The sequence below is a fragment of the Suillus clintonianus genome (genome assembly GCF_016758775.1).
Source record: "Suillus clintonianus strain FC179 chromosome Unknown DEU56scaffold_41, whole genome shotgun sequence".
Lineage (NCBI taxonomy): Eukaryota > Fungi > Basidiomycota > Agaricomycetes > Boletales > Suillaceae > Suillus > Suillus clintonianus.
The window spans coordinates 140,514-165,486 of NW_024539265.1; the positions used below are offsets into that span (position 1 = coordinate 140,514).

At 49.8% G+C, this 24,973-nt stretch overlaps 9 protein-coding genes across 9 annotated transcripts; 4 read left to right on the plus strand and 5 right to left on the minus strand.

The window, feature by feature from the left end:
* Nucleotides 1-129: 129 nt before the first annotated feature.
* Nucleotides 130-1,920, minus strand: DEU56DRAFT_807129 (Alpha/Beta hydrolase protein). Its single transcript, XM_041353377.1, has 6 exons — nucleotides 1,823-1,920; nucleotides 1,105-1,583; nucleotides 847-1,054; nucleotides 662-796; nucleotides 505-607; nucleotides 130-442 (listed from the first exon to the last, which is right to left on the minus strand). The coding sequence occupies exons 2-6, from the start codon at nucleotides 1,428-1,430 to the stop codon at nucleotides 213-215; spliced, it is 1,002 nt and encodes a 333-aa protein (XP_041207855.1). The 5' UTR covers nucleotides 1,431-1,583; nucleotides 1,823-1,920; the 3' UTR covers nucleotides 130-212.
* A 700-nt stretch (nucleotides 1,921-2,620) lies between these two features.
* Nucleotides 2,621-6,316, plus strand: DEU56DRAFT_392634 (uncharacterized protein). The gene is made up of 3 exons (XM_041345989.1): nucleotides 2,621-3,353; nucleotides 3,399-3,664; nucleotides 3,713-6,316. Exons 1-3 carry the CDS (start codon nucleotides 2,862-2,864, stop codon nucleotides 6,051-6,053), a joined length of 3,099 nt encoding a protein of 1,032 aa, XP_041207856.1. The 5' UTR covers nucleotides 2,621-2,861; the 3' UTR covers nucleotides 6,054-6,316.
* A 128-nt stretch (nucleotides 6,317-6,444) lies between these two features.
* On the minus strand, nucleotides 6,445-8,059 carry DEU56DRAFT_392650 (short-chain dehydrogenase). Its single transcript, XM_041345990.1, has 5 exons — nucleotides 7,482-8,059; nucleotides 7,230-7,430; nucleotides 7,149-7,180; nucleotides 6,775-7,097; nucleotides 6,445-6,717 (listed from the first exon to the last, which is right to left on the minus strand). The coding sequence occupies exons 1-5, from the start codon at nucleotides 7,676-7,678 to the stop codon at nucleotides 6,634-6,636; spliced, it is 837 nt and encodes a 278-aa protein (XP_041207857.1). The 5' UTR covers nucleotides 7,679-8,059; the 3' UTR covers nucleotides 6,445-6,633.
* A 1,437-nt stretch (nucleotides 8,060-9,496) lies between these two features.
* DEU56DRAFT_913298 (short-chain dehydrogenase) lies at nucleotides 9,497-10,796 on the minus strand (the record flags this gene model as incomplete). Its single annotated transcript, XM_041357504.1, has 6 exons — nucleotides 9,497-9,574; nucleotides 9,636-9,958; nucleotides 10,018-10,049; nucleotides 10,098-10,298; nucleotides 10,352-10,535; nucleotides 10,589-10,796. 6 exons carry the CDS (start codon nucleotides 10,794-10,796, stop codon nucleotides 9,497-9,499), a joined length of 1,026 nt encoding a protein of 341 aa, XP_041207858.1.
* A 415-nt stretch (nucleotides 10,797-11,211) lies between these two features.
* On the plus strand, nucleotides 11,212-15,638 carry DEU56DRAFT_807150 (CobB/CobQ-like glutamine amidotransferase domain-containing protein). Its single transcript, XM_041353378.1, has 3 exons — nucleotides 11,212-11,279; nucleotides 11,328-15,403; nucleotides 15,459-15,638. Exon 2 carries the CDS (start codon nucleotides 11,330-11,332, stop codon nucleotides 15,398-15,400), a length of 4,071 nt encoding a protein of 1,356 aa, XP_041207859.1. The 5' UTR covers nucleotides 11,212-11,279; nucleotides 11,328-11,329; the 3' UTR covers nucleotides 15,401-15,403; nucleotides 15,459-15,638.
* A 134-nt stretch (nucleotides 15,639-15,772) lies between these two features.
* DEU56DRAFT_913300 (sorting nexin SNX3 family protein) lies at nucleotides 15,773-16,479 on the plus strand (the record flags this gene model as incomplete). The annotated part of the gene is made up of 5 exons (XM_041357505.1): nucleotides 15,773-15,844; nucleotides 15,908-15,974; nucleotides 16,028-16,071; nucleotides 16,141-16,362; nucleotides 16,414-16,479. The coding sequence occupies 5 exons, from the start codon at nucleotides 15,773-15,775 to the stop codon at nucleotides 16,477-16,479; spliced, it is 471 nt and encodes a 156-aa protein (XP_041207860.1).
* A 267-nt stretch (nucleotides 16,480-16,746) lies between these two features.
* On the minus strand, nucleotides 16,747-19,619 carry DEU56DRAFT_949039 (TRAPP trafficking subunit Trs65-domain-containing protein; the record flags this gene model as incomplete). The annotated part of the gene is made up of 5 exons (XM_041359093.1): nucleotides 16,747-16,873; nucleotides 16,936-18,601; nucleotides 18,653-18,907; nucleotides 18,959-19,405; nucleotides 19,466-19,619. The coding sequence occupies 5 exons, from the start codon at nucleotides 19,617-19,619 to the stop codon at nucleotides 16,747-16,749; spliced, it is 2,649 nt and encodes an 882-aa protein (XP_041207861.1).
* Nucleotides 19,620-19,884: 265 nt separating this feature from the next.
* Nucleotides 19,885-20,766, plus strand: DEU56DRAFT_913302 (uncharacterized protein; the record flags this gene model as incomplete). Its single annotated transcript, XM_041357506.1, has 4 exons — nucleotides 19,885-20,076; nucleotides 20,131-20,385; nucleotides 20,436-20,579; nucleotides 20,632-20,766. 4 exons carry the CDS (start codon nucleotides 19,885-19,887, stop codon nucleotides 20,764-20,766), a joined length of 726 nt encoding a protein of 241 aa, XP_041207862.1.
* A 600-nt stretch (nucleotides 20,767-21,366) lies between these two features.
* DEU56DRAFT_392845 (Sec34-like family-domain-containing protein) lies at nucleotides 21,367-24,468 on the minus strand. The gene is made up of 10 exons (XM_041345991.1): nucleotides 24,218-24,468; nucleotides 23,782-24,168; nucleotides 23,561-23,731; nucleotides 23,081-23,509; nucleotides 22,942-23,033; nucleotides 22,543-22,889; nucleotides 22,338-22,489; nucleotides 22,074-22,290; nucleotides 21,915-22,021; nucleotides 21,367-21,854 (listed from the first exon to the last, which is right to left on the minus strand). Exons 1-10 carry the CDS (start codon nucleotides 24,392-24,394, stop codon nucleotides 21,423-21,425), a joined length of 2,511 nt encoding a protein of 836 aa, XP_041207863.1. The 5' UTR covers nucleotides 24,395-24,468; the 3' UTR covers nucleotides 21,367-21,422.
* Between the last annotated feature and the right edge of the window lie 505 nt (nucleotides 24,469-24,973).

The window sequence follows — 24,973 nt, forward strand, 5'->3', positions numbered from 1 at the left end:
CAGCATCAACAGCCAACATTAACTCATTCCTCAGCAAATGTGAGCATTTTGATGAACTCAAGTTTTTGGCTAGTTCGGTGCTAGTAATTCGGGCATTGTCTTGTCCTCATCGCCCTCGCGCTCATGCGCAACCAGAAATCACTCTAATTCACAGTTTATGATACAAAGCTGATATTCAAAAGCTTTCGTGGATGGCAGGCAGCCTCCGTTCTTCAACAACTTTGTTGTAATGTATTGCCAATCCAACCCTCAAGCTCTCTGTTGAACATCTCTGGTTCTTCCAAATGAACCCAGTGCCCTCCTTGGAACTCTACCATCTTGAGACCTCCCGTAGCGTATTTCTTCATCAGTGGCACGGCATAATCATACACGCATACGTGGTCTTTCCTCGCGACCGCGAAGAACGCGGGTTTCCTGATAAACTGATCTTCTTCTGACATCTCTGTCGCCGCAGCAAAACGAGATCAGACACTGCAATATAGAGGAATGAGCTTAATATCGTACCTTCCATGATGCGGGAATTGACGCCCTTGAGCATGCATTGGTACCAGTTCAGGGCACTCGTTAAGCCACTTTGCTTCAGTGACTCCAACAAGCGTGAGTGGTGCTACATTTCAGGGATACAGTCAATTTTGACAAGCCCGACAGCAATGAGAAATACCTCGTCTGTGAGATAACTGGCTCTCTTTGTCGTCTTTCCGTTTTCGATGAAGGCCTGTATCTCTCCAGGTTGATTCATCAGAGTCAGCCAATTATCTGGGTCATCCGGATAAAGCACGGATATCAATGATTCCAGCTTTGCGCCTTATCAACAACAAGTGATCAAAATGTTGGTCAAACACTCACGTTCTTCTCGATAATCGCAGAGGCACTTTCTTGGCCAAAAAACTTCCAGTACCCCATCAGCGGCCGGCCATATGTCTTAGTTTGCATCTCCAAAATAACATCAATCGGAGGGACCGGGGAGTATATTTGGTATGCGACGACAACCCATGCGAAACCCAAGAACCTGTCAGAGTGTTTCATTGACAGGACGGAGATTATGGGTGCGCCCCTGATGACAGTTGTGAAGTCAGCCGGTGCGTGCGTCGAATTGTCACTCACCAATCATGTCCAACGGCTACGGCTTTTTGGACTTTCTCGGCATCGAGAATGTCAAGCAAGTCTTGCGCGACTGCGGTGTGCAGAAAGAGGGACACATCGGTAGGTTTGGACGTGCCACCGTATCCGAGCATGTCGGGCGCTACTACTCCGAATCCCCTCTCAGAGAAGTAGTTGATTTGATGATACCAATCGTATGAAATAGAGGGAAAGCCATGGACAAAGAGTAGAGTGGGCTTGTCGCCCACAGCTGGCAAGGATAGGTAATGGTACGTCAGTCCTCTGGAGGTGACGATGTCTTTGTACTTTGAGACAAGGCTCTCGTTCATGGTGGTATGAAGATAAGCTATAGGGATGGGCTGTGATTCTTGGTCGATTTAAAGTGCATGCGCCGCAGCAACTAAGTCGTTTATAGGATTCGTTCTAAAATGAGAAATCAGCTGTGCAGGGCGCTCAGGGTTATGATCCTTGTGGTGGAGGAGCTGTATCGGTATGCATATCGTCAGCCTTACTCTTTCTCGTGTGAAGGCGGATGATGAGGAATATAGGGGGTAATGAAATGTCACCAACTACGAGTCGCGTACGTTACCTGCCGATACCTAGGGAGGAAAAGGTAATAGGTGGATGCGCGAAAAGCTGCGAGTTACATTGTCGAAAGCTCGAGGGAAGCGAGCGACAAAAGGAAAACAACGTGACACGTAAATCTTTGGATGACGCTCACTTATCCAACTAGACTTGGGTAACAAACTGTGAAAGAGAGTGGTACGAATATTCCGGAGCATGCAGCCGGAGGACACCTTCCACCGATCATCATGGAACATTAGAAAGGAGCTGAATTTCATACGTCGGCTAGTGCACGGAACAAGCGTGGAAGTCTTCGTGAATCCGGTATAATATCAATTGACCTAAGATGCAGTTTCAAGTTATAGGTGAGCCGGGCACAAGCGACACCCGTAAAAACGGGGGAAACCCTTTGGGCACTTGCTATCGACTCTGTCCCGTTACTAACACTGTTGTGCATCTGTTCGACGACTCGTCGACGACCAGTGATATGCATTCCTCGTGGGAAAAGGAGTGCCTGCCAGCGGCTGGCCATTACAAGGAGTGAGTTTAATGTGCGGCGTGCGCTCACATGGGATCAGGACAAATCGACGCCCTTAGGTAAAATGTCGGTACTAGTAAGGTTGCAAGCTGATGCACTCTGACGAACTGAGCTTCGTCGAAGAGGTACTAGTAGTGACTTCTGTCAAGTTTCTGTGCAATAATCTTCTCCAGGAGTGACCCTGCGATGACAAGCGGGTATTTGGTGAGACAACAACATATGCTGTGATCCTGTGCAGAAGGTCCGTCCGAATCAATTGTGGACTGCATGCGACGACAAGGTGGACAAGCAGCTGTGCAATGGTCATGTAACAAAGTGGATAGACTTTTATGGATTTGCCGACGGAAACAATAATACTGACCGAACAAGATTTCCTAATTGGGAACTGCTTATTGTGCTTCGTCTGCTTGCATCCCCGTTGAAGAACAATGAAGATGCGGCCAGCGGAGGACACGCTGGGACAATGATAATCTGGCTCTCAAAAGGATAAAGAATGGATTGCTCCAGCCCTTCTCTTGGGCTCTTTTTCTTGCTAATTATTCTGTCTTTTTCTCTTCACTGCTGACGATCGCCACCAGTTGGCGACTAGAGTTTTATTCGACGTCGCAGGCCGACCATCATATCATCATCATCGTTGTCGTCGTTGTCGTTGTCGAAGATGTCCTTCTCTTTTCGCACTCAAAGAGGAATATCGCCTCCGCCTGTTTATGCCGCTCATTCTACATTACAGACTTCGAGCACGACTCTCAGACCTTACCTTCAACTCCCACACATCCTTTCCCTCGCCTGGCTAGCGTATCCAATCATTTCGCTCATCTTTGTGATTTTCAGACTCCAGCTATCATCCCAGTCTGCGCAAACTGCGGTAGCTAATGCGAAAGGTGACCTCTTGACCGCGTGCCAAGCAGCAGAGCAAGCTGCCACGGCTGCTGCCAGTGCTCCCCGGTATATGGCAATTGCTTCAAATCAGTTAATCGCAGATGCTATCAACGGCACCATGAACGACGCGCGCGCAGCTCTGATTCTCTCATTGACTGTCATGGAAGCGATCATCAACTTCCTCATTGACATCTACCGCTCCACGTTCTTGTGTTTCCTCGAACTGATTGTTGGAGGTGGTCTGGCTCTTCTCATTGCTGCTGTTCAAGAGGTACGAATAATTAACTTCCGATGAATCTTGTTGACAGTAATTTAGATTACTTCTTTTTTGCAAAGCACCTTGAACACCATTGTGTCAGGTTTGAAGAACGATGCCACTTCGCTCAACTCTGCAATTACAACCATAGTCAACGATCTCAACAAGGTCAATCCTTTTGGGAACATCAATGCGCCGCAATTCGATGTCACGAGCCTGGACTCTCTGTCCAGTATCACTATCCCAACGGATTTCGAGAATGCTTTGATTCAGCTCAACAATTCACTGCCTACTGTGTCGTCGATCAAGAACTCTATCGAATCTCTGTAAGTCTTGCCCCGAAATGTGCATCTGCGTCTACTAACCCGCATTAGCGTCGACACACCTTTCGAGGCCGTGAAGTCTGACATCAACAGCACGTTCCAAGGCCTTTTCTTTGACGTATCAACCCTTCCTGTCCCTGCTCAGAACGCGGTTTCATTTTGCAACAATTTGGATACCTCCTCAGTTGACAATCTCGGCAATGACCTGCTCACGATCACGAAGATTGGCACCATAATTTTGATTCTTCTTCTCTTCGCCCTGCTAGCAGGGCACTGTGCTCTTGAGTGGTACAAGTGGCGCTGCCTGCAGTTCCACCTCCATCGCACTCGTGAGGCATGGGTTTCCGACCCCACCACGGTGTACACCGGCTCCGCTAATGCCCCCTCAGTCACGCTCACCGACCACAATCTCCTCATGCTCCAGACGGATGCGCAACATCCACTACTTACTCGCATAGCTAATTCCCTATCAACCAAACTGCGTATGTCCCCTTCACAGCACACTCACCTGCGTTGGTTCCTGCACTACATTTTCCATGCGCCCGCACTCGCCTGCTTCTTGATCGGTTTCTTTGGTCTACTTTCCGTTCAAGTGCAGCTCCTCGCCGTCGGCCCTTTGGAAGCAAAGTACAGTGCACAAGCAGCTGCGAGTGTGCAGGATCTCTCCAGCCAGATCTTTGCACAGGTGAATGGTTCAATGTACGACCAGTCCTCATCGTACGCTAGCACCATCAATACACGTGTTGAGACCGTCCAGTCCTCTGTCAACAATGGACTGTTCGGCTGGGTTAATGGCACTACCACAACGCTTAACACGACGCTGAACAACTTTTACACCGATGTCCAGAATATCGTCACGAGTGTGTTCAATGGCACCGTCTTGGAGAACACTGCGCAGGACTTCGTCCGATGTATCATCGGCTCGAAGGTCTATGCACTCGAGGAAGCACTCACGTTCCTGAACGAAAACTTGATTGTTGATCTCCCGACTGTCAATGAGACCGTCTTGGTACTCTCGTCGTCTGACGTCAATGAGATCACTCAGCCAATTGCAACCGCCGCGGTTGGTGGCGGGCAAGATAACTCAGGTGGCGTCATCGGAAGGCTTGTCGCGACGTACGTCGACTCCCTGAAGCAGGAGCGCATCATGTTTGCCCTGTTCCTAGGTCTCTGGGGCGTTGTCGTACTCATGGGTCTCGCTGTCGTTTTCTGGCATTCCTACGCGAAAAATTGGGTTGAAGCATACAATAAGCGCAAGTGGCGCAGGGAGCAACGCGACAATATCGACGATATCATAGCAGCCTTCCCCAATGCACCGCCCACCGTCCACATCAGCAAGGATACGGAGAAGGGCGAGAAGACGCCCGACATGGGTCTACGGTCCTTTACGCCTCTTCCTGAGCCACGTTCAGCATTCAGCCTTAATCCATTCGGCCGGTCTGCCAATCACCCGCTGAAAACGCTCGATCCTCGGTTTGAGAAAAGCTGGGATAGCCTTTTCCACCAGGAATCTGAGCCGAAAGTTGAGCAGCAGAAGCAGCCGTCGATACTTTCTCGCACCATCAGCAGGCCGATGCGTTTGATGGCTCTGGGAAAAAGGAAGCAGGATGAGAACAGTGGAGACAGAGAGGACTTGCCGAAGGCAGAAGATGAACAACCCAAGTCGCACTGGCTCAAGCCCATGACAAACCTCTTTGCGAAGAAGGCTGTTCCCGCTGAGGAATTTGTCGTCAATAGGCCGATGTCGCGGCCTCCTAGACCTCAATTGACAATTTCGACAGCGCATGCTGCCTCACTCAAGTTGGATGACCTACCACACATTGAACAGTCTCCGATTCGTGAAGAGCCTCCCTCTGCCTGGTCTGTCTCTCCGACTCCACCCTCTCTGCCATGGACGAAGAACATGGTTGGTCCTGTCAAGAAGTCAACACTCGCTCCTTTGTCGTTCCCTCCACCACCGGTCCATCCAGAGAAGCGCAGAAAAGCTAGCGTGCCTACTGACGTTGGGTCATTCGAGGACTCTGGCTTCACTCCTCCGCAGGCCAAGGGACCAAGCCCGCTCGCTATGCCACTGCACCACGCGTTCGAGCGGCCACCCCCACAGCAGGCAACTGTCCCATTGACACTCTACCCGTCACAAGTGCAAGCTGCGCTCCTCTCCTCGTACAAGGGGAAGAACAAGCCACCAGCGGCCCCTCCCCCGCCGGGCCTTGCGCCGTCCCCCCCTACAGAATCCGTCACGCCCGTAACGCGCCTTCTCACGTCCACTCATGCGCGGCAGTCAAGCAACGCCATAAACCCATTTTCCACACCTTTTGACGACGACGCCCGCGCAGTATCTCCGACGCATATCAAAAGGATTACGAATCCCTTTGCTGGCTTTGCGTTGTAGCTCTGACACAACTTTCATCTATACGACTCGAACATGACGCTTTTCTCTGTATTTTGTACGCTACGCACCACAGATACTGTTAATACCTCTCACTGTGCATTAATGTCGTGCTCTTCCTCTCTTTTCATATATCCTTAACTGTAGCACTTCATCTACTTTCCGATGTCGAGGATCCTGATAGCACACTTCATTTCACATATGTAGCTCTATTCTACTGAATCTGCATTGTTATCCGCTGGTACTCGGACTTCACTCAATCAAATGACATTCGATGTTGCAAACAGGGCGAGTGAATGGAGGGGCTCGGAGGGGGGGTGACCAGTCTGCAGTTGTCATCATTGTATCGTTATCAAAGTCAGTACGATAAATTCTTTCACGCTATCGTCCTCGAAGGTGAAGGAACTTTTCTCGCTAATTTTGACGACATAAATAGTGACGACGGTGACAAGGAACTACCTGCTTAAATATATGAACACGCTGTTTCAAGCAATTCCTATAAACATTCGAGATCCTCAATTTTGTCCCACCGACGCCCACACATAAGAACACAAACGGCGGTCTATAATGGATAACAGTCAAGTCATGCTATGTCCTGAATGAGGTTCTCAGACACAATTGTATTGACTCTTGGATCGATGTCTCCAAGGATCTTGAGGGTCTCATGCTGGTTCAGTCGGATATCAGCCTGCACAATGGTAATCAAAAATGAGCAGGTACGCACCCACAAACGCTTCGACACCTCCCTTCCTTCCGCACTGAGAGTATAATCGCTCTCTTCGGTAACTTCGCAACTCGACAGGTAGTGGCCATGCCGTTCCCTTTCACCTGGCTCAATTGCCGCATGGACAAGTGTCCGACTACCCATCTCAGTCGTGCGAGCCAGTAATGCCCTTCCAATGCCCAGAACGAACTTGATCAAAAGATTCGATTCCAGTTCTCGCACAAGACGGGAGTAGCAAAAACCGGGATTGACCGCTGAAACTGCGACCAACGCTGGTTTGGAAAGCCGAGAAGACAGCTCACGGACGAACATCACTTCGAGGACTGTGTATGACAGTGTGGTAAGCATAATAATGCATGTACTCTATTACTCACGTTTGGATAGGTGGTATCGGTTCCTCATCACGCTGCGGCGGGTTCATTATTGCTGCAGGAAAATACATCGATTGAACTTGCCTAAAGGTACAATACGCCTCATCGTTGATCATTTCGATTATACTAGGCCATTTCTCTGACCCTGTCAGTCTGTTGGCTTGATAATGAACCTCGCTAGACACGATAACTAGTCTCGAAGCATGTTCAGGAGTCCCAGTCTTGATGAGGTGAGGCAGCATCAATATGCTCAACAGAGCAGTCGACAAGTAATTCACTTGTAATCTATGAGAATTCTCGAGGTAAAACAAATGGCGATAATAGCAAAGCACTCACGTGGTTTCATAGCCATCCGGGGTTTTGGTGTACTTCAATGTCGACATGCCGGCGTTGGCGATCAGAACATTTGCTGTACAACCCTTCGCCTCAAACTTGTTCACAAAAGAACGGACTGAGTCGAATGAGCTTAGCTCAAGGGGCCAGGATTCGATATCAGTCATGCCCGACCGGGTCTCCACGTCTATACAAGTCATAAAATCCCTTGGTAAGCTTCAGAGTGTTCACGCATACCTGCTTTTGACTGTTCGCATTTGGCTTCGTCTCTGCTGGTGATCAACAGACTCTTGGGTTTCAGCTGAGCCAAATGCACAGCAGCTTCGTTTCCAAGCCCGACATTAGTGCCGACCACGACCAGTGACTGGTCGCTGATGTCCGTAGTGGAGATGGGGAGTTCTGTCCATTGCTCGCGAAGAAACCCTGAAAAGCTTTGCTTGCCCATTATGCCTTAGTAGCTGTGCAACTTCAGTCTTGGGGGTGAGTGTGAGAGGTCTATTCGTGCGGTCCCAAGGGTACTATTCTTGACTTGAATCCATCATTTATATAAATGGTAGTTAAAGTGAACGATTTTCTCAGAGTCAGAAACGATTCAGCGCGCGCCGTGCGAATCCGGTTACAAGGCGATTCAACGAAAATCATGTCGAAATCGCAGTTACTTTCTCAACACGAGGACCACTCGAGGTGCCGCGACGGACGCAAAGGCAAGTGGTACAGAATCTAATTATGTTTGCATTTCAGGTAAAGAAAAAGCGAGTGCAAATCCACTTGCATCGCCAAGGGAGGCTCGTCGAAAGCCTTACGGGACGTCAAAATCGTTCAACCTGACTACCACTAATAATTTATTATTAGTCGCATAGTGCAGAGCCAGAAGAGGCCAGAAGTCAAACAACGGCGGAATCACTTAGAACGAACGAGTTCAGCGTGACAGAGCGAGAATGCGAAGATCTAGAATTCATGATGCAATATTGCGTCTATACACTACTGCACAAATGCGGAGCCTTAGTATTAATTGTGTAAAGAATACAGCGATGTCAGTAGGGTATCAAAAGAAAAGACGACAAGAAAACTGCGTGGAGGACATCTACATACATGTACAACGGCTGGAACAAATGTGAAGATGAGAGAAAACAACCCTAGACTACGCTACCACCCTTGTCACTCGATCACAGATACCCGCTTACTCGACGAGCACGTCGTCCTAGTAGACGCAACCAGCGTCCCAATGTCATGGGCTCTTCAGAAGACTGTTCGAAGTCGGGTTGCTAGAAGAGATGTTTAATAAATGGCTGATAAAATAGTGATAAATTCACAAGCTGACATAGCTGATTAAGGCATCAGGAACATCTACAGGGCCGTGGTGGGCATGATAGTGATCGTCCATGAACATGGAAGACCCTGAGGCATCGTGACTGGAACAATGAGAACGGCCAGAATTGAAGGAATTCTGGCGCGGTAGCCATGACGGCTCTGTGATGCCACTGTAATGTCTGACAGTCCTGTCGGGCGGCTATTGTACATAAGTCATCGACGGGTATCGAATGTGGCTATGGTGCTCACGAGCTGTGTCGCAGCAGTCAGAGCCAGAATATCAGGATCTTCGCAGTTTGCCCAACTGAATTGCTTTCCCTCGAAATGGGGCATTCTGTGTATGGGCAAGGGTTAGCAGGGGCTGATATAGAACTGGGGAGTACAAGATGCAGAGCAGGGTGCAAACCGCAGACTGAAGGTCAATTATCCTGAGAGCCTCGAGCTTTCCTCGCGGCAGACCACGAGATGGTGTACAGCCGACATTCAGGAGCTGTGCCGATCGCCAAAGATTCAAAGAAGATCTACGCTGCCACCTCAGCTATTGAACGCTTCTGGGGGAAATGTGGATATAGCATTGAGAGTAATACAGACCTTCACGCCCTAGGAATGTCGATATAAATCAACGTGACACACAACCTAATACGATAATAGTATCAGTGGATAGTACCCTCGATCCATACTATTTGACAGCGCCGCAGGACAGATCATCACCGCGATCGCAAGTGCTCATCAACAATACGCTGAACCCTAGGATCGGCTTTGCTTAAGACATCGATCGTCTCCAACTAGATAGTAATTTTGATGAGTGAGGTCCTCAACGCTTAGATCAAATAGAGTGATACCTACCCACAGGCGTCTAGAAACCTCTCTTCCTTCCGTACTAATCACATAATCGCTCTCCTCCTTCGGCTCACAACATGACAGGTAACGGCCATGTCGCGAGAGCTCACCCGGTTCAACAACAGGGTGGACAAGCGTTCGGCTTCCCATTTCCGTGGTGCGAGCGAGCAAGGCCTTCACGGTTGCGACGCCTAATGTTTTGAAGGGGTTTGTTTCGGTAGAACGCGATAAACGGGAATGACAAAACCCTGGGTTGACAGCTGAAACTGCGACAGGTGTTGGCTCAGGTAGCCGGGAGCTGAGTTCGCGCACAAACATCACTTCTAGCACTTGAATCAGATGAAGGATCAGTTTTAATAGCAAATGAGACGTGTAACCTGGCTCTCACTTTTTGAGAGGTTGTACCTATTGCTCATGACCCTGTCTCGTTGTCAGTCAGGGAACGCAGCATGATTTATAGGTCCCTACGAGGAGGTGCAGTAGTCTGGGTCATTAAGCTTCTCCAGAATGCTCGGCCATCGGTCGGCTCCTGAAAGTTTGTTCGCGAGGTAATGGAGCTCGCTTGAAACTATGATAAGTCTCGACGCAGACTGAGGTGTCGAGGTCTCAAGGAGATGAGGCAGCATGAGGATGCTCAATAACGCTGTTGACAAGTAATTCACTTGAAGCCTGTACAAGAAATCTTTAGGGAGATGCAGAATCGACTGAAAAGATCACTGTACGTCGTCTCCCAACCATCCACGGTCTTTGAGTAACGCGTAGTTTGTATCCCAGCATTAGCAACTAGGGCGTTTATCTGGAAGCCCTCCTCTTCAAACTGGTTCACAAATTGGGATACCGACTCGAACGAGCCGAGTTCTAAGGGCCGTGCATCGATCGTATCGATGCTTGCCCGCTGTTGGACATCTTTGTCTCCGTCAGGACGTGACGTAAAGCATCTTTGAAAACACCACGCGCACCTGCTATTGTTTGCTGACATTTTGTGGCATCTCTGGCTGTGACGAGCAAGTGCTTGGGCCGAAGTTGGGCCAAATGCACGGATGCCTCAAAGCCCAGGCCCACATTTGCCCCGACTACGAGGATTGACTTGTCACTGATATCTGTGGAGGCTACTGGAAGCTCTTTGCGCTGTTCGCAAAGGAATTCTGATACGACAAATTTGCCCATGATCAGAGTGCGCCGGACCTTGAAGTGAATCTAGGATTCCTGACGAGCCCCGCCTTTTATGTGCGGAGTACTATTGGCATTGATGCAGTCATCAATAATCGTGCCGTAGGAACACATCATGCATGATGCCATCAGCTGCGGACCCGGTAGGCCAGCCCTCGGTGCAGCCAATCTTCTTGGGGTGTACTGTCATGGCAGGATGACTTTTGGCATTGATGCAGTCACCAACAATTGTGCCGTAGAAACACATCATGCATCAACTGCGGGTTCGGCAAAACCTAGTTCAGTACTGTCAGCCATTGGCAGGATGAACGCGCGTTGCGGGCAGGCGGCCAAACCACAAAACCAAATATCGACATACTTTGCGGCAAGATAAGATTAGATTAGATAAACTGATCTGCGAAATTTTGCGATCGGGCCTGCAAGGAGGTCGCTCAGATCTACTTCCTGTCCATGCTCAGTTGAGAAATTTAGCTGACTGCGGTGAGGATGGCAAGCCAGTAAAGTGAATTTCCCGCTGATATCATTCAGGCATGCTCGTTCTCCCAGGCTCGTCTGCACTCTCATCTTCGAAGCGCCAGGCGCTTTTTCAGCACATCAAAGCCATCAACCCGGACGTAATCTCTGTTGATGCAGTCTACATCCACCTTGTCAAGTCCCCGAGCCAATCGCTGCAGGATGACCTAGCTAACAAAGCGTCGCCACAAAGACAAGCTATTGATCTATTGCTTGACTACGGCGATGACATCAGACTTCCATCGACATCTGCAGCACTTGATTCCGGGCACAATGTCTTCTACGTTCTTCCAAGAGCCGGTTCCATATCACCGTGGTCCAGCAAAGCGACTGACATCGCTGGTATCTGCAACTTATCACAACGCATAGATCGTCTCGAACGCGGGGTCGCGTTCGTCTTCCAGCTGGCAAACGACCAAGATCTTGGGAAGGAAGAGTTGTCTGCGTTATCCCATTTGCTTCACGATCGTATGACGCAGAGCGTTCATATGGCTCTACCTGACGAGGATTTGATCTTTCAACATCACGCCCCAAGCCCCCTGCGGACTGTGGAGTTGAGAGGTGAAGGAGAGGAAGTTGATGCGGGTGTTGCACGTGAGAAGCTCTCGACAGCGAACAAAGCACTGGGACTCGCGCTCGCAGCAGACGAATTGGATTACCTGGTGGAGGCATTTGTATCTGGATCGTCACCGATCAACCGTAATCCCACCGACGCTGAGCTATTCATGTTTGCTCAAGTGAACTCGGAGCATTGCAGGCACAAAATATTCAACGCATCGTGGACAATAGACGAGACCCTTCTCGACCGGTCGCTTTTCCAGATGATCAGGAATACAGAAAAAATCAGTCCGCTTGGAACAATCTCCGCATATTCTGATAACGCAGCTGTTCTTGAAGGCGCCCAAGCTCCTCGATTCGGCGTACATCGTTCTACCGAACATGTCTATCAAGCTTCCGTCGAGAACATGCCAATTCTCATCAAAGTCGAGACGCACAATCACCCCACTGCGGTCTCTCCTTATCCAGGAGCAGCTACAGGCTCAGGAGGGGAGATTCGAGATGAGGGAGCAGTAGGCCGAGGATCGAAACCCAAGGCCGGACTGGCTGGCTTCACGGTCTCCAACCTTCTCATACCGGGCTATGAACAACCTTGGGAGACGGATTTTGGCCGTCCCTCACACATCGCGTCAGCTCTCGACATTATGATTGAAGGTCCTCTAGGCGCGAGTGCCTTCAACAATGAATTCGGTCGTCCAGCCCTTGCAGGCTACTTCCGCACATTCTCTGAATCTGTCCCTGCCTCAGAGGACGGATCAAAACAGGAGATCAGAGGCTATCACAAGCCAATTATGATCGCTGGTGGATACGGGAATGTCCGTCCTCAGTTCGCGATAAAAACGCGGATTTCCCCTGGGGCGAAGATCGTCGTGCTTGGCGGCCCAGGTATGCTCATCGGTCTGGGCGGTGGAGCAGCATCCAGTCAGGTGTCCGGTGCTAGCTCTGCGGAACTGGATTTTGCATCTGTACAGAGAGACAATGCAGAGATGCAGAGGAGATGCCAGCAAGTTATCGACGCTTGCGTTGGCTTGGGAGAGGGTAGTCCTATTCAGAGCATCCATGATGTGGGCGCCGGTGGACTGTCCAATGCACTCCCAGAGCTGGTCCATGACTCAGGACTTGGTGCGAGGTTTGAGATCAGAGACGTACTTGTCGCGGACAGCTCTATGTCTCCCATGGAGATATGGTGTAACGAAAGTCAGGAGCGCTATGTCCTCGCTGTGTCGGCAGAGAAGGCCAGCGAGTTCGAGAGAATAGCAAAGAGGGAACGGTGTCCATTCTCCATTGTCGGCGTCGCAACACAGGAAGAAGAACTCATTGTCACCGACCGCCTCCTTTTGCAAGATGTCATTAACCTCAAAATGTCGACACTTTTCGGGAAGCCCCCTCGCATGTCGCGCAAGGATACCTCGCGGAAGATTGGTTTCACAGATTTTGACACTGCCCTTTCCGCATATCTTCCGAACTCTACCTTGTCCGACCGCTTGCCTCTTGCAGTAGACCGCGTTCTTCGTCTTCCATCAGTAGGGTCAAAGTCTTTCCTGATCACCATCGGAGACAGAACCATCACGGGCTTGGTGACTCGCGACCAAATGGTTGGGCCGTGGCAGGTCCCAGTCGCTGACGTCGCCGTTACCCGGTCATCATATGGCTTTGACGTCCTGAGTGGCGAAGCTATGGCAATGGGTGAACGAACACCTGTAGCTCTGCTAAATCCATCTGCATCCGCTCGGATGGCTATCGCCGAGGCACTCACCAACCTAGCTGCAGCTTCTGTCTCCAGCCTTTCCCGTGTCAAGCTCAGTGCAAACTGGATGTGCGCCGCATCTAAGGAAGGCGAAGGTGCAGGATTGTATGCTGCTGTGGCCGCTGTTGGTATGGAACTTTGTCCAGCGCTGGGTGTTGGCATCCCCGTCGGCAAAGATTCAATGTCGATGTCGATGAAGTGGAAGCAAGGAGAGGAGCAGCGAGAAGTCAGTGCACCGTTGTCTCTCATTGTTACGGCGTTCGCGCCGGTGAACAATGTCGATCAAACATGGACGCCTCAGCTGCGCACAGACCTGAAAGAAACGACTGTGCTTGTCTTCTTCGATCTTGCTCATGGTAAGACGCGCATGGGTGGATCAGCGCTTGCGCAAGTTTTCAAGGAGATTGGGTCGGAGGCACCAGACGTCGAGAATCCTCTCACAGTCCGAACGTTCTTCGATGGGTGTCAGAAGATCAAGAAGAGCCAACCTGATTTGGTTCTTGCATATCACGACCGCTCGGATGGAGGTCTCTTCACAACTGTGTCGGAGATGTGCTTCGCTGGTCGGGTAGGGGCTGTAATTTCCCTTGACACTCTCCACAGTGCTTCTGACCCAGTGGCGACCCTGTTCAATGAAGAGCTAGGAGCTGTCGTTCAAGTACGCGAGTCCCACTTGAGCAAGCTCATGAGCGAGTTTGTCGACGTCGGTTTCCCTTCCACATCCATCCACGTCATTGGGCGAGTCAACATCGACCCTTCTGACCAACTATTCGCCATCAATCACGAATCCAAAGTGCTATTTTCGAGCACACGCCATGAGCTTCAACAGGCCTGGGCCGAGACTTCGTTCCGTATGCAATCTTTGCGCGACAACCCTATTGGAGCACGGCAGGAGTTCGACCTCATCAAGGATCACACTCACAAGGGTTTATTTTATGATCTCGCATTTGAGTACGCACCATCCCCCTCACGAAGTCTCTCATCGCGTCCGAAGGTTGCCATCTTGCGTGAGCAAGGTGTTAACGGACATGTGGAAATGGCTTGGGCATTCACGGCGGCAGGTTTTGATGCCGTGGACGTACACATGTCTGACATTCTATCTGGAGAACTGTCACTTTCGAGCTTCCGCGGGCTAGCAGCTTGTGGTGGCTTTTCCTATGGAGACGTTCTTGGCGCTGGGAAAGGCTGGGCTCACTCAGTGCTTTTGAACGACATAGCGAGGAAGGAGTTTACCCGCTTCTTCGCAGACAAAAATACGTTCACTCTTGGCGTCTGCAATGGCTGCCAATGGCTCAGTCATTTGAGAGAGATCATTCCTGGTGCAGACCACTGGCCCGACTTCAAGCAGAATGCTTCTGAACGCTTCGAGGGCCGTGTATCCATGGTCGAAGTCACCTCTAACGAAGTGACAAAGGCCTCTGTCTTCTTGCGAGACATGATCGGGTCCAAGCTACCTGTTGCTGTTGCTCACGGAGAGGGAAGGGTGTCATTCTCGGACGACACACAAGCAGATGCCCTGCGGAAAGCAGGACTCGTCGCACTGCAGTACATCGATTCTGCGGGTGAACCCACGGAGGTTTACCCGTTGAACCCGAATGGCAGTCCCGGTGGGATTACTGGCGTTCAGACCATCGACGGCAGAATATTAGGTCTCATGCCACATCCAGAACGTGTCGTAGCTTTGGAGAGTTGCAGCTGGTATCCACTCGGGTTTGCGGAGTCTTGGGACGGCTCAAGTCCGTGGTTCAGGCTTTTCCAGAGTGCTCGTGCCTGGGCGAATTAGAGGGTGAGCATGATCTCATGACGTGGTTGAGGTCAGATGTTTATACTTTGCCGTGCAGAGAGCATAGAAATGCGCATACTAAAGTGAAATTGGATTACCGAGAGAATTCGAAGAGATTGTATCGTGATGAGGAAATATGAGCACTGTAGCTGGTCCGGTCGTATATAAAGTGATATTAAATATTTGTTCTCGATCGATGAGGCTGTATAACCACGACAAACAGCGTTTTTAAGTCTTGGCCGCTTGGTATGAAGACGAAGAGTGTGTGACATGTACCTGTGTGACTACTTGTGACAGCTGCGTGGGTGACAAAAGTCCTATTGCTGTGTTCACGTTCGCTACAACTGAGACTGTACCAACGTTAACGACGACATGACAACTGTGTCGCCATTCGCTCGCAGCAGCGCGTTCGACGAGCCCCGCCTCGGCGGGCGCGAACAGACCGTAAGCCCATCTTGCCTCCATCATCCCATTTCTGCTGCATAAACACGAGGAAGCGCTTCCCAGATTGAAGAAATGTACAGCGTTCCTGAGAGCTTCTTAGAAATTGAAGTTCGCAATCCTCAAACACATGGTGAGTGATTCAAAATTTGTTCGATGGGATCCCATCTCCTTACCATCGAATAGGTTTTGGTAGAAAGATGTATACCGACTATGAGATCGTGTGCAAGGTGATATATGCTGCTACTGCAGTTCTAATCAGCCGAGTGCTTATCTTCCACCATCCATATTTTCTGTAGACCAACATTCCCGCTTTTAAGCTGCGCCATTCCCTTGTCCGGCGCCGCTATTCCGACTTCGAGGCATTCCGCGATATTCTGGAGCGCGAATCAACTCGTGTGAATATCCCTCCACTCCCTGGCAAAGTCTTCACCAACAGATTCTCCGATGAAGTCATCGAGAGTCGAAGGGAAGGACTGGAACGATTCTTAAGCATCGTTGCTGGTCACCCACTCCTGCAGGTAAGCGGCTAGATAAGAAAAACCGTGCAAATAATCTGATGGCCTTTTCAGACCGGTAGTAAGGTTCTCTGTGCATTTATGCAGGATCCGGCCTGGGATAAGTCTCAGTGGGTGTAACCCACCTACGTCATACTTATCGTGATCACCTCACAAGACACCCTGACATACATTCTGTACCCCTTCTGCCATACTCTTCTTGTATATTTTACGCTGTTTGTTTTATGTTCTGTTTCGCTATCAATTTTTAGATTCACTTTATATCTGCCGATCACGCGGTGTAGAATGGAAGGGGCTACATCTGATGATGCTCGTGAACGACAATATCTAGGACAGATCTACCGCAAGAGCTCAGTGCGATAATGAGAAGGGACAATCAACGTTCTCTTACCGCAGATCCATGGAGAAACCAGTTTCAATATCTGTGAGACTAAGAATCTCAACCGAATGCACGCCAGGAGTCATTGCAAGGAAGTCCATCCTAACTGACTGGCAGGTAGATGGGCGCAGCGGCCTGTAATCCCAAAAAGCCTCATTGAACATCATCACAACAAATCACCCCAACATACTACTCACCCGACGCGCACGCGGTTTTGCACCGGGAGTATCCCAGGAGGCGTCATCACACTCTTCAGCTCCTCGATGGTCGTCTTGCCACCCCGCGCAGCTTTCTCCTGCTCGATCTTTCGTCTGCGTCGACGATCTGGATCCGGGCAGCTAATTTCGAACCTTCTAGTCCACGAGCTCTGATTAAACACAAAGATATCAAGGGTGAACTGATCGCATGGATATAATTTTCTGGATGAGGAGGAACCTGAAGCAGGGGGAAGCAAGCCAACGGAGACGACGATGGGCTGTCCACCGGTGACTGGGGTATCTTGAGCAGAATCGAACACGCCGCCGACGATGGTTGGTCCAGGAGTTTGCGGTATACCTGCTGTCATTCCGAGACCGCGCTCCCTGCGGATTTCAACACTTGGCCCGGAGGCTCCTTGATGGTTAATCAAGGGTGTTTGAAAGTGAGACGTGGTTGGAACAGTGGCTGGTGGGAATGCAGGATAGGCAGGAGTTGGCGGCGTCACAAATGTTTGAGCTTCTGGTGGGCCATATGGGCCGCCGTTGGGTATACTGACGCCTAACAGGGGCGTGTTCGGCGGTTGAATGCCGAATGTAGTGGGCGGAGACTTTAAAAAACTTTGCACAGTGACGGAGGGAGGAGTGTATTGCTTGTTAGAGAGGATGGGTGAGGCGGAAGATTGGTCACGGTATGGCATCGGGCGGAAATTAGCGTTCGGATTGACCGCACGAATAGCTGTGATATTGTTGGGAAGGGTGTGTCGTTTGTTCCCGGCAATGGATTGCACTTTCGGGATCGCAGATACCAGGGCCGCTTGCCCTGGGAAGGGAGATGCAGGCTCTGGTAACACACTACGAGCACCAACAGAAGGGTCTAAGAAGTCAGGAGGTTCCTCCGGTGGTTTCGATGAAAGATCCAGGATACAATTCCACCGAGAGGAAAAGGTATGTGTGGGGTAGGTCAGGGCAGGACCATCACCGTCCTCAGAGTCATGCTCATCACCTGCCTTCGACATATAAGGTTTGCCATAGATATTGATCGCTACCGCCCGCTGCAGATCTGAGTTTGCAGAGACGCCACTAGACCGCCGACCGACCAGCGAGATATCACTATCTGCAGAAGGCTTGAGGAATGAAACAGCGTATAATAAATTGTACTGTTCCATGGACCCGATCAGAAGCGGGAAGGTGTTCGTCTCCACATCGGACTCAAACGCACCCTCTCCCCAACCGATCAGTTTGGCGGATGCACCTTCGCCACCGATTTTCACAACCACCCTTTCCACTGAGAAACCAACACCTGGGCCTGATTCTCCAGAGTTCTCAACTTCAACACAGAGAACGACGGTGCGTTCATTGTTCCCTGCCTCTCGTTCCTGTGCATCACTGTCATCGTCGTTAAAACCAGTCCCTGAATTCATCTCCGGCAAGAGGATGTGGGGAATAAAGACGGTTCGCATCCGCACCCGAAAACCAGAGACTGTCTGGAGAATTTTGCGAAATGATTTCCGTAAAGTGGCATTAGGTGGACGCTTAGAGCTTAACGTAAGTGGTTGGGTAGATGAAGATTGTACGGGTGGGAGGGAGAATATCTCTCGACGCGTGACATTCCCCAGGCGAGTGGATGGAAGCCAGAGTGGTTCTGAGTTGAGCGCAACGTTGGATCCTAGAAGACGCGTAAATGATCCCGCAACAATGGGATGGCATGAAAGACTACCTGCTGAAAGTCCTTCTAGTAAATTGACTTCTTCAAGCCCGGTCTGATCGTCCTCCTCGCCATTGTCTATCTCCTGGTTCTGTTGCTCGGAGAATGAGCTTATGCCAGAAGCAGAAAGCTTGGCAAGAATGCCGCTTTCCGACAGAAATATCACAAGTGGATGGTTTGCTTGTGACAGTGATACCGACTTGTCTCGTAATGTGGTTGACACGGTCAGGGACAGCAGAGGATCCAAGAAGGAGAGGCGAAGAAACGCTAGAAGAATGTTAAGGAGAAGTCGCAGACACATTACTTGCGCGCACTCACATACTGTCAAGGAGAGTTCATATACCGCCAACCAAGCCTTCTTTGCCTCGGAATACAAGAGAGAGAACTTCTCTTTGGACAAATTCGCGGGCTTGTGACCCCATATGCTAGCAAGCAGAAGAGTTCCTTCCGATTGCGCGTACTTGCGGTCCCTCTCCGTAGAAGACGGTGTAGGATTTGGTGTGTGGGGAGGAAACAAGGAAGGATGAAGTGATGTAGGCCGAGGTTTAGCTATGGATGAAGTGCGAGGTGGGGCAAGCACTCGAGCACTGTGGGGGGTCTGGGGAGTTTCAGGGAGAGTTGTAGGTGTTTGCGAGATGTAAGTGGCTTCAAGCGAAATCTGCACATGGGCAAGAAAGTCGAGAAGGGATGTAGGTGGATCCTTGGGGTCCGCGTCCGCAGATAAACAGGGTATCTGTGCAATCAAGAGAAGGTGTAGTTGCTCATCTGAATCAACCATTCGATGAGCATCGACGCTGACATGTTCGGTGAAATCTTGTACCTTACCGAAGAACGCTTGTTTTCTTTCAATACCAGATGATTTGAGCGCGAGTAACCAGTCATCTGCAGCTCCTGGTTCTGGAAATGCTATGGAGGTATCTGGGGCTATCACTTCCAGAGTGCAAGACCCGAAGAGCTCCTCGAAGCTGGGCACGGACATGGCGAGTCACGTCTGGCAGCGGTCCTTGCTAAGATGAGCGATCAATATTCGGGTCCAGGCTCAAAGTGAAATCATACTAGTGTGTTTGATAACCGGTGGTCCTCGCCGAGCAATGAGTGGTACGGATTCTACTATAGCTAGTACGGAATGAATGAGAGCGTTGTTTGTGTCTGTAGCCGACACTTCTTTCCCCCATGATAACTCCCTGGAGAGCAACACATGTAATAATACATAGACGATTCGATAGTCAAACGGTTTCTTGATCATGCAGTTTCCTGCCCCAGACCTAGTTTCCTCTCGTCGTCTGCTTCTGATCACAGACCAACTTCCAGCTCCAGCTGACTTTTTACTGCATCGATTTCTTCACTTGCACCTGAAGCAAAGCAAAATCGCAAATTGCATTGTTCTCGCTGTCTCAGAAAGTCTCGAGCGCTGGAAATCAGTAGCTTCAAAGGCAGTATGTCCAGTCTTTGCCATCGCGTTGATCTAATACTCAATGACTTCTCCACAGAACATCAATGTAGCCCAGAACGAATCTTTTCAATTCATAGATATCTTCGACCAGCATCCACATGGAGAGGGAAATACGAATGATCTCTCTCTAAAGAGCATCTACGATCTACTATCAGTCAAGTTGTCAGACTCCCGAATCAATGGCCAAATTCCACTGGTAATCCTGGATGATATCACATCACTTGAATGGCTCGGGGTTTCGCTGCTTGACCTGTCCCGGTTTTCCCGTGCTCTAAGGACCCTCTGCGTCAAGGTAAGATAATGTCACCTTCGAGCCATAGCTACTTTACAACCAAAACATAGATGGATGCAGCATTGGTCGTCAGACATCACATCGTCACTCCACCAGAGCCAGACGCGCTCTTGCAGCACTTGCTTCAACTGTGCACCTACCATATCGAGGTCAGGCCTTTAGCCAGCGGGCGAAGCGGTGCAGTGAGCGGAGAGGTGAATTCTTTCGCGTCACTCTTGATACATCAGAACTCATAAAACTATCAAGATATGCGTGCACCTAGGACCTGGCATGAAAGATACGAAGGAACATTTCATATCTCGTACTTCGGCGCTGCAATATCGTTTAACGGAGTCGAGTGCTATGTTCTTCGAAAAGGGTACAAGTACAGGAGTTCTGTAAACGCTGTGTAGACGGACGCCAGGACATGAGGAAATGCGCGATTCATCAGATTGCAGCATACCTGTCGAAGCTGTGGGGCTAAGAAGCGATGTGCGTAGGCACTTCCGAGAATGAGAAAGCCAATACGGAAAGATTCATCCTAGGTTGAAGCAAAGTACAGCGTACGCTTACTACACATACTTTTCAAATAATCCGTGTGCAGCTCACCAATTTAACTATTCAGTTTGTGTTGGGTTGAGCCAATGTTGAGCCCACATTATCATTTCTTCCTAGGCTCGTGAGCAGTCTGGACCACGCCACGCCACGAACCCTTATCGGTACGACCATCATGATGCACTCGCGACAGAAGCGTTAGCTGGAACACGGGTGAGTGCTAGTAAATTTCAGTCATGTTTCAATTCAGATCTGACAGGAGCCTTCGTTTCAGGTCCAGAAGCCCGCCATTCTGTCATATGGATGTTCAGCAAGCTTATGACGATAGCTCTCGCGATATACTGCCTACTTCGCATTGTCGGAGTGGAGGTCATATCCCTTCTCAACTTTAGATTGTTCTTCAGATCGTCTTTAGATTCTCGACTTACAACCCTTGGACACTACATATCTTGATGGTCAAGGTCAGATACGGACAACTTTCGCTCTACACAGTACGGCGGACGTTAATTACATATACTCTTCAAATAATCCCGCAGGCCATCCTGCGAAAACACGATAGTCTTCATCGCCCCCGCATACATGTTCCATACCTCATTTCGGAACTTGATGTAATCATCAATGATCGACTCCTCTATATGTGTGACCAGCACCGACACCGTCCGATCATCTTCGAGGTACAGCCGCAGCTTCGTCACGAATGACCGCAGATCCCGTTCGCAAGCCTCCACGAAAACTTGATGAAGATTCTCTGCGATGGCTTGCTTTGCCCAGTCTTGCTCCGTGAGGAGTGGAGCCTGTTGCCCTGCCGAGAAGGCTACGCGGGTGTCGTTGAATGTTCGCACGCGGTCCACCCACTCTCGCAGAGGCTCACAGGGCAATCTTGCACAAAACGAGATGACTTCCTGGCAGGCACGTTTCAGATCTTGGTCTATGTCCTATATCGGCAGTTAATATCAGTAAGGATGCGGAGGCGGCGCAAGAAATATATGGTTTACATGTCGAGAGTCCGAAAGGGTATCATGTCCTCGGGGCATTCCCAATGAAGCGAAAAGAGCATCTGGTAGCAATGCAGTCGTGCGATTCAGAACCGATGCCAAGGTATCTGTAATGGAGAAAGTCAACAGGATGATCTATTGTCATGAACAAACACCTACCTGTCATACTGCCTATATCAGACCTCGGCTCTGTATCTTTCGGGGTATAATCCAAATTGTTCGCAACCTCCTTCAAAATGAGGAGATGCCGAACGAGAAATAGTTGGCCATCTAGCACGCCGGTAGAACTTCTCTGTTCAACAAAGTTGGACGAAGTGACTAGCGATTGACGGCAAAGGCTCACGGCCTCGTGCGCAATATCTTCAAAAATAGCGGGCTGCGTGAACTCAGCATCCAGTCGAGACGTACAGGAGAAGCAGCTACCTTGACGAAGTCATGCAGTTGAGATAATACCCATACCGTCTTTTGCAAGGTCGGAAACCACGTTTCTTTCTTGTCTAAGGAAGGCAACTGGAAGAGTCGGCTCACACTTTCCTTTTCCATGATTTCGTACTGAGAAACAGGCTTCCGTGCAGCTAATAATGTGTGTCAGACAGTGCCTAGAGCTGCCTCAGATCAATACACTCACCAACAAGCTTATCAGGATAAGCCAGATCTTCTGGTTTCGGTGTGTAATATCGAATATCTGCCTGAATTACTGACTGCGCTTTGAAGAACAACCGAGTTTGTGCATCCTGGAGGACCATCTGCAGAAGGTGACTGATATGCAGTTGCCCTAGACCTTTGGGCTTTGGCTGATCAAAATCAACAACTAAGTTGCCTTCAGACGGTTCCTCTGGGAACTCCGCCACATCGAGGACCATCAGAGCTTGAAGTACCGTGCATACTTCGCAGAGAGTGGTGAGGCGAGTCTCATGCAATATCCGGGGACGCAAGTCATCGTAAAGGTAGTCGCATAAGTTCTCAAGATAAGTGCTTGAAGCCACCGATGAGCGAAAGCAGAGACAAAAAAAAAAGTGTTACTAACTAGAGCTGGTCCTCGCCAGAGTTGAAGAACTCTCGGTAAAGATTGAACTCATCTGTGCAGAGGTGTTTTAGGTAACTGCAACCGGAATTCGTCTGTTCTTGGATGAGTGAATCGCCAAGCACAACCGCGGGCAACTCACTAATTCAACTAGTTCAGTATGTGCTGGGTCGAGCCCACGTATTTCTTCCATCAAGCGTCCCACCAACAAACCCTTGCGCGCTGCAAAATAAGCAGAATGACATTCTGATAGCAGAGCCGACAAGTCATCTGGGTGAGCCTCGGCGCGACGCTCTAACTCGCTGAGCAAAGGAGCAAGCTGAGAAGTGACACTACGGAACCTGGTGTAGAGCAAATGCATCTGTGCTGTCGAAGACACATCCTGAAAAAAAGCAGTGTTAAGAGACGAAGTATAAGCAACAAACAAGCTTTCCTTCTCTGCCAGTCTTCTGGAAACATCAGAAGTCAATGCCCTTAACGACCCAACGAAAAACATCCTGATGAGCGTCATGGCTCTCGTCATACACTGCTGAAAGCGGAGTAGGTATACCTCCGCTTCTCTGTAATATCGCTGGAAGTATTCTGTCAGTTTGGCATCTTGGCTACTAATATAACGACTCACATGAGCCTTGAGATAATCTATGCAGATATCTACACGTTCTACCATGTACAAGAAGTCGGTTTGAAGGACAAGGGACTCTCCAGGATGATTGAGCATGCGCGTTGCGTGTTCTAGTTCTTGGAAGTACTCGATCCTGGCTCCGATTTCCTCCGTGAGTTCAATGAGCCTGTCCTAGTGCAAAATAATCAGTGACTTGGATATTCCAGCGCCTAGTTTCTTACTCTTTCCTCCAGCAGCCGCTCGCATGCGTCCTTCAGATTCTTTCCGCCCTCCTCCACGCTTCGCCAGCCTTCAAGCAACCCACCAACCTCCCTATCAACCTCATCTATACGCTCAATAAGTGTATCCGCTGTGTTCAGGTGTTCCGATACCACCGCGACATGAGCGCGGAAGTGCGCTTCCTGGCTATGTGCTACAGACCTATCGATCTGCGCAAACCAGTCATAGAACTGTTGGGGCGTTTGTACGGGCTGCTTCGGATGGAGCGCGTGACTGGCGAACTGGCGAGTAAATGCTGGCACCGGTGTTGAGGGACGTGACACCGATGCGTGTTTCCCTCGTAGATTGGGTGTAGATGGACGTGAAGACTCGTCCTCATCGACGCTAAACTTAGGTATACTCAGCAATAAGCGCTGCAGTTAATGATTTTGACTGTACTTTGAGCGGGAGAGGTGTTTTCTCGCTGGCAGCTTTGACCGCCGCGACGCTCTTGAGTGCCAGGTCACTGAGCGGTGCTTTGGCTTCCCATTCCTCGATGGTGAGCTGTGGCTTGGGCCGTGGTGTCGATGCGGCAGGAATGCCTGCGCGGCGGTGGGGTGCAGGTGCCTTGGACATAACGCTTATTCTCACCAGAACATGACGTCGAGCTCAAATATTGCTACGGTAGTAAGTATAAGCGCAGAATGACTACTTCCTATTCGGGGTTTCATACTGAGCTTCAGTGCTCTGAGTCTCTGTTTTCTACCACAACGAGCAAAATCTTGTCTCGAATTTAAGTCTTCAACTAGGCCGCATTCCGAATCCCGCACGTTTGCGGCTGGTGGTAAATCATGATATCGTTATGCTCAGGCAAGATATTTCTTGCCTTTACCATGGAACACCAGCTCACCTGGATGGACCGGCGAAATCATATCTCTCTCTCACACAATTTGGACTACACGACTGAGTCCTTTAGTTTCATTGTGGACGAGATCGACTCCCCCAACATTTCGTAAAGCGCGCTAACCATCATTTGGAATTCAGCAAGACATTGTATCGTTATGCCAAAAGGTCGGCATCGTTTAGACAGATCACAGAGAATTCTGCAGGACTAAAGTTTAAACTAATTATTAATTATTATTGAGGACGAGACTCCTTAGTTCATCGCGAAATATCCAGCCAAACGCAGTACCAACCATCCAGTCCTGTGTGGAA

Coding starts and splice junctions, on each gene's coding strand:
- DEU56DRAFT_392650 (XM_041345990.1), bottom strand. CDS start 7,678: ATGACTTGTATAGACGTGGAGACCCGGTCGGGCATGACTGATATCGAA. Junction 7,431..7,481: donor CCGGATGGCTATGAAACCAC/GTGAGTGCTTTG, acceptor GAATTCTCATAG/ATTACAAGTGAATTACTTGT. Junction 6,718..6,774: donor AGGTGTCGAAGCGTTTGTGG/GTGCGTACCTGC, acceptor CGACTGAACCAG/CATGAGACCCTCAAGATCCT.
- DEU56DRAFT_392634 (XM_041345989.1), top strand. CDS start 2,862: ATGTCCTTCTCTTTTCGCACTCAAAGAGGAATATCGCCTCCGCCTGTT. Junction 3,354..3,398: donor TCATTGCTGCTGTTCAAGAG/GTACGAATAATT, acceptor ACAGTAATTTAG/ATTACTTCTTTTTTGCAAAG. Junction 3,665..3,712: donor AAGAACTCTATCGAATCTCT/GTAAGTCTTGCC, acceptor AACCCGCATTAG/CGTCGACACACCTTTCGAGG.
- DEU56DRAFT_392845 (XM_041345991.1), bottom strand. CDS start 24,394: ATGTCCAAGGCACCTGCACCCCACCGCCGCGCAGGCATTCCTGCCGCA. Junction 23,510..23,560: donor TAGATTATCTCAAGGCTCAT/GTGAGTCGTTAT, acceptor GAATACTTCCAG/CGATATTACAGAGAAGCGGA. Junction 21,855..21,914: donor CCCTTTCGGACTCTCGACAT/GTAAACCATATA, acceptor CTGCCGATATAG/GACATAGACCAAGATCTGAA.
- DEU56DRAFT_807129 (XM_041353377.1), bottom strand. CDS start 1,430: ATGAACGAGAGCCTTGTCTCAAAGTACAAAGACATCGTCACCTCCAGA. Junction 797..846: donor CTGCGATTATCGAGAAGAAC/GTGAGTGTTTGA, acceptor TAAGGCGCAAAG/CTGGAATCATTGATATCCGT. Junction 443..504: donor CAATTCCCGCATCATGGAAG/GTACGATATTAA, acceptor CTGCGGCGACAG/AGATGTCAGAAGAAGATCAG.
- DEU56DRAFT_807150 (XM_041353378.1), top strand. CDS start 11,330: ATGCTCGTTCTCCCAGGCTCGTCTGCACTCTCATCTTCGAAGCGCCAG.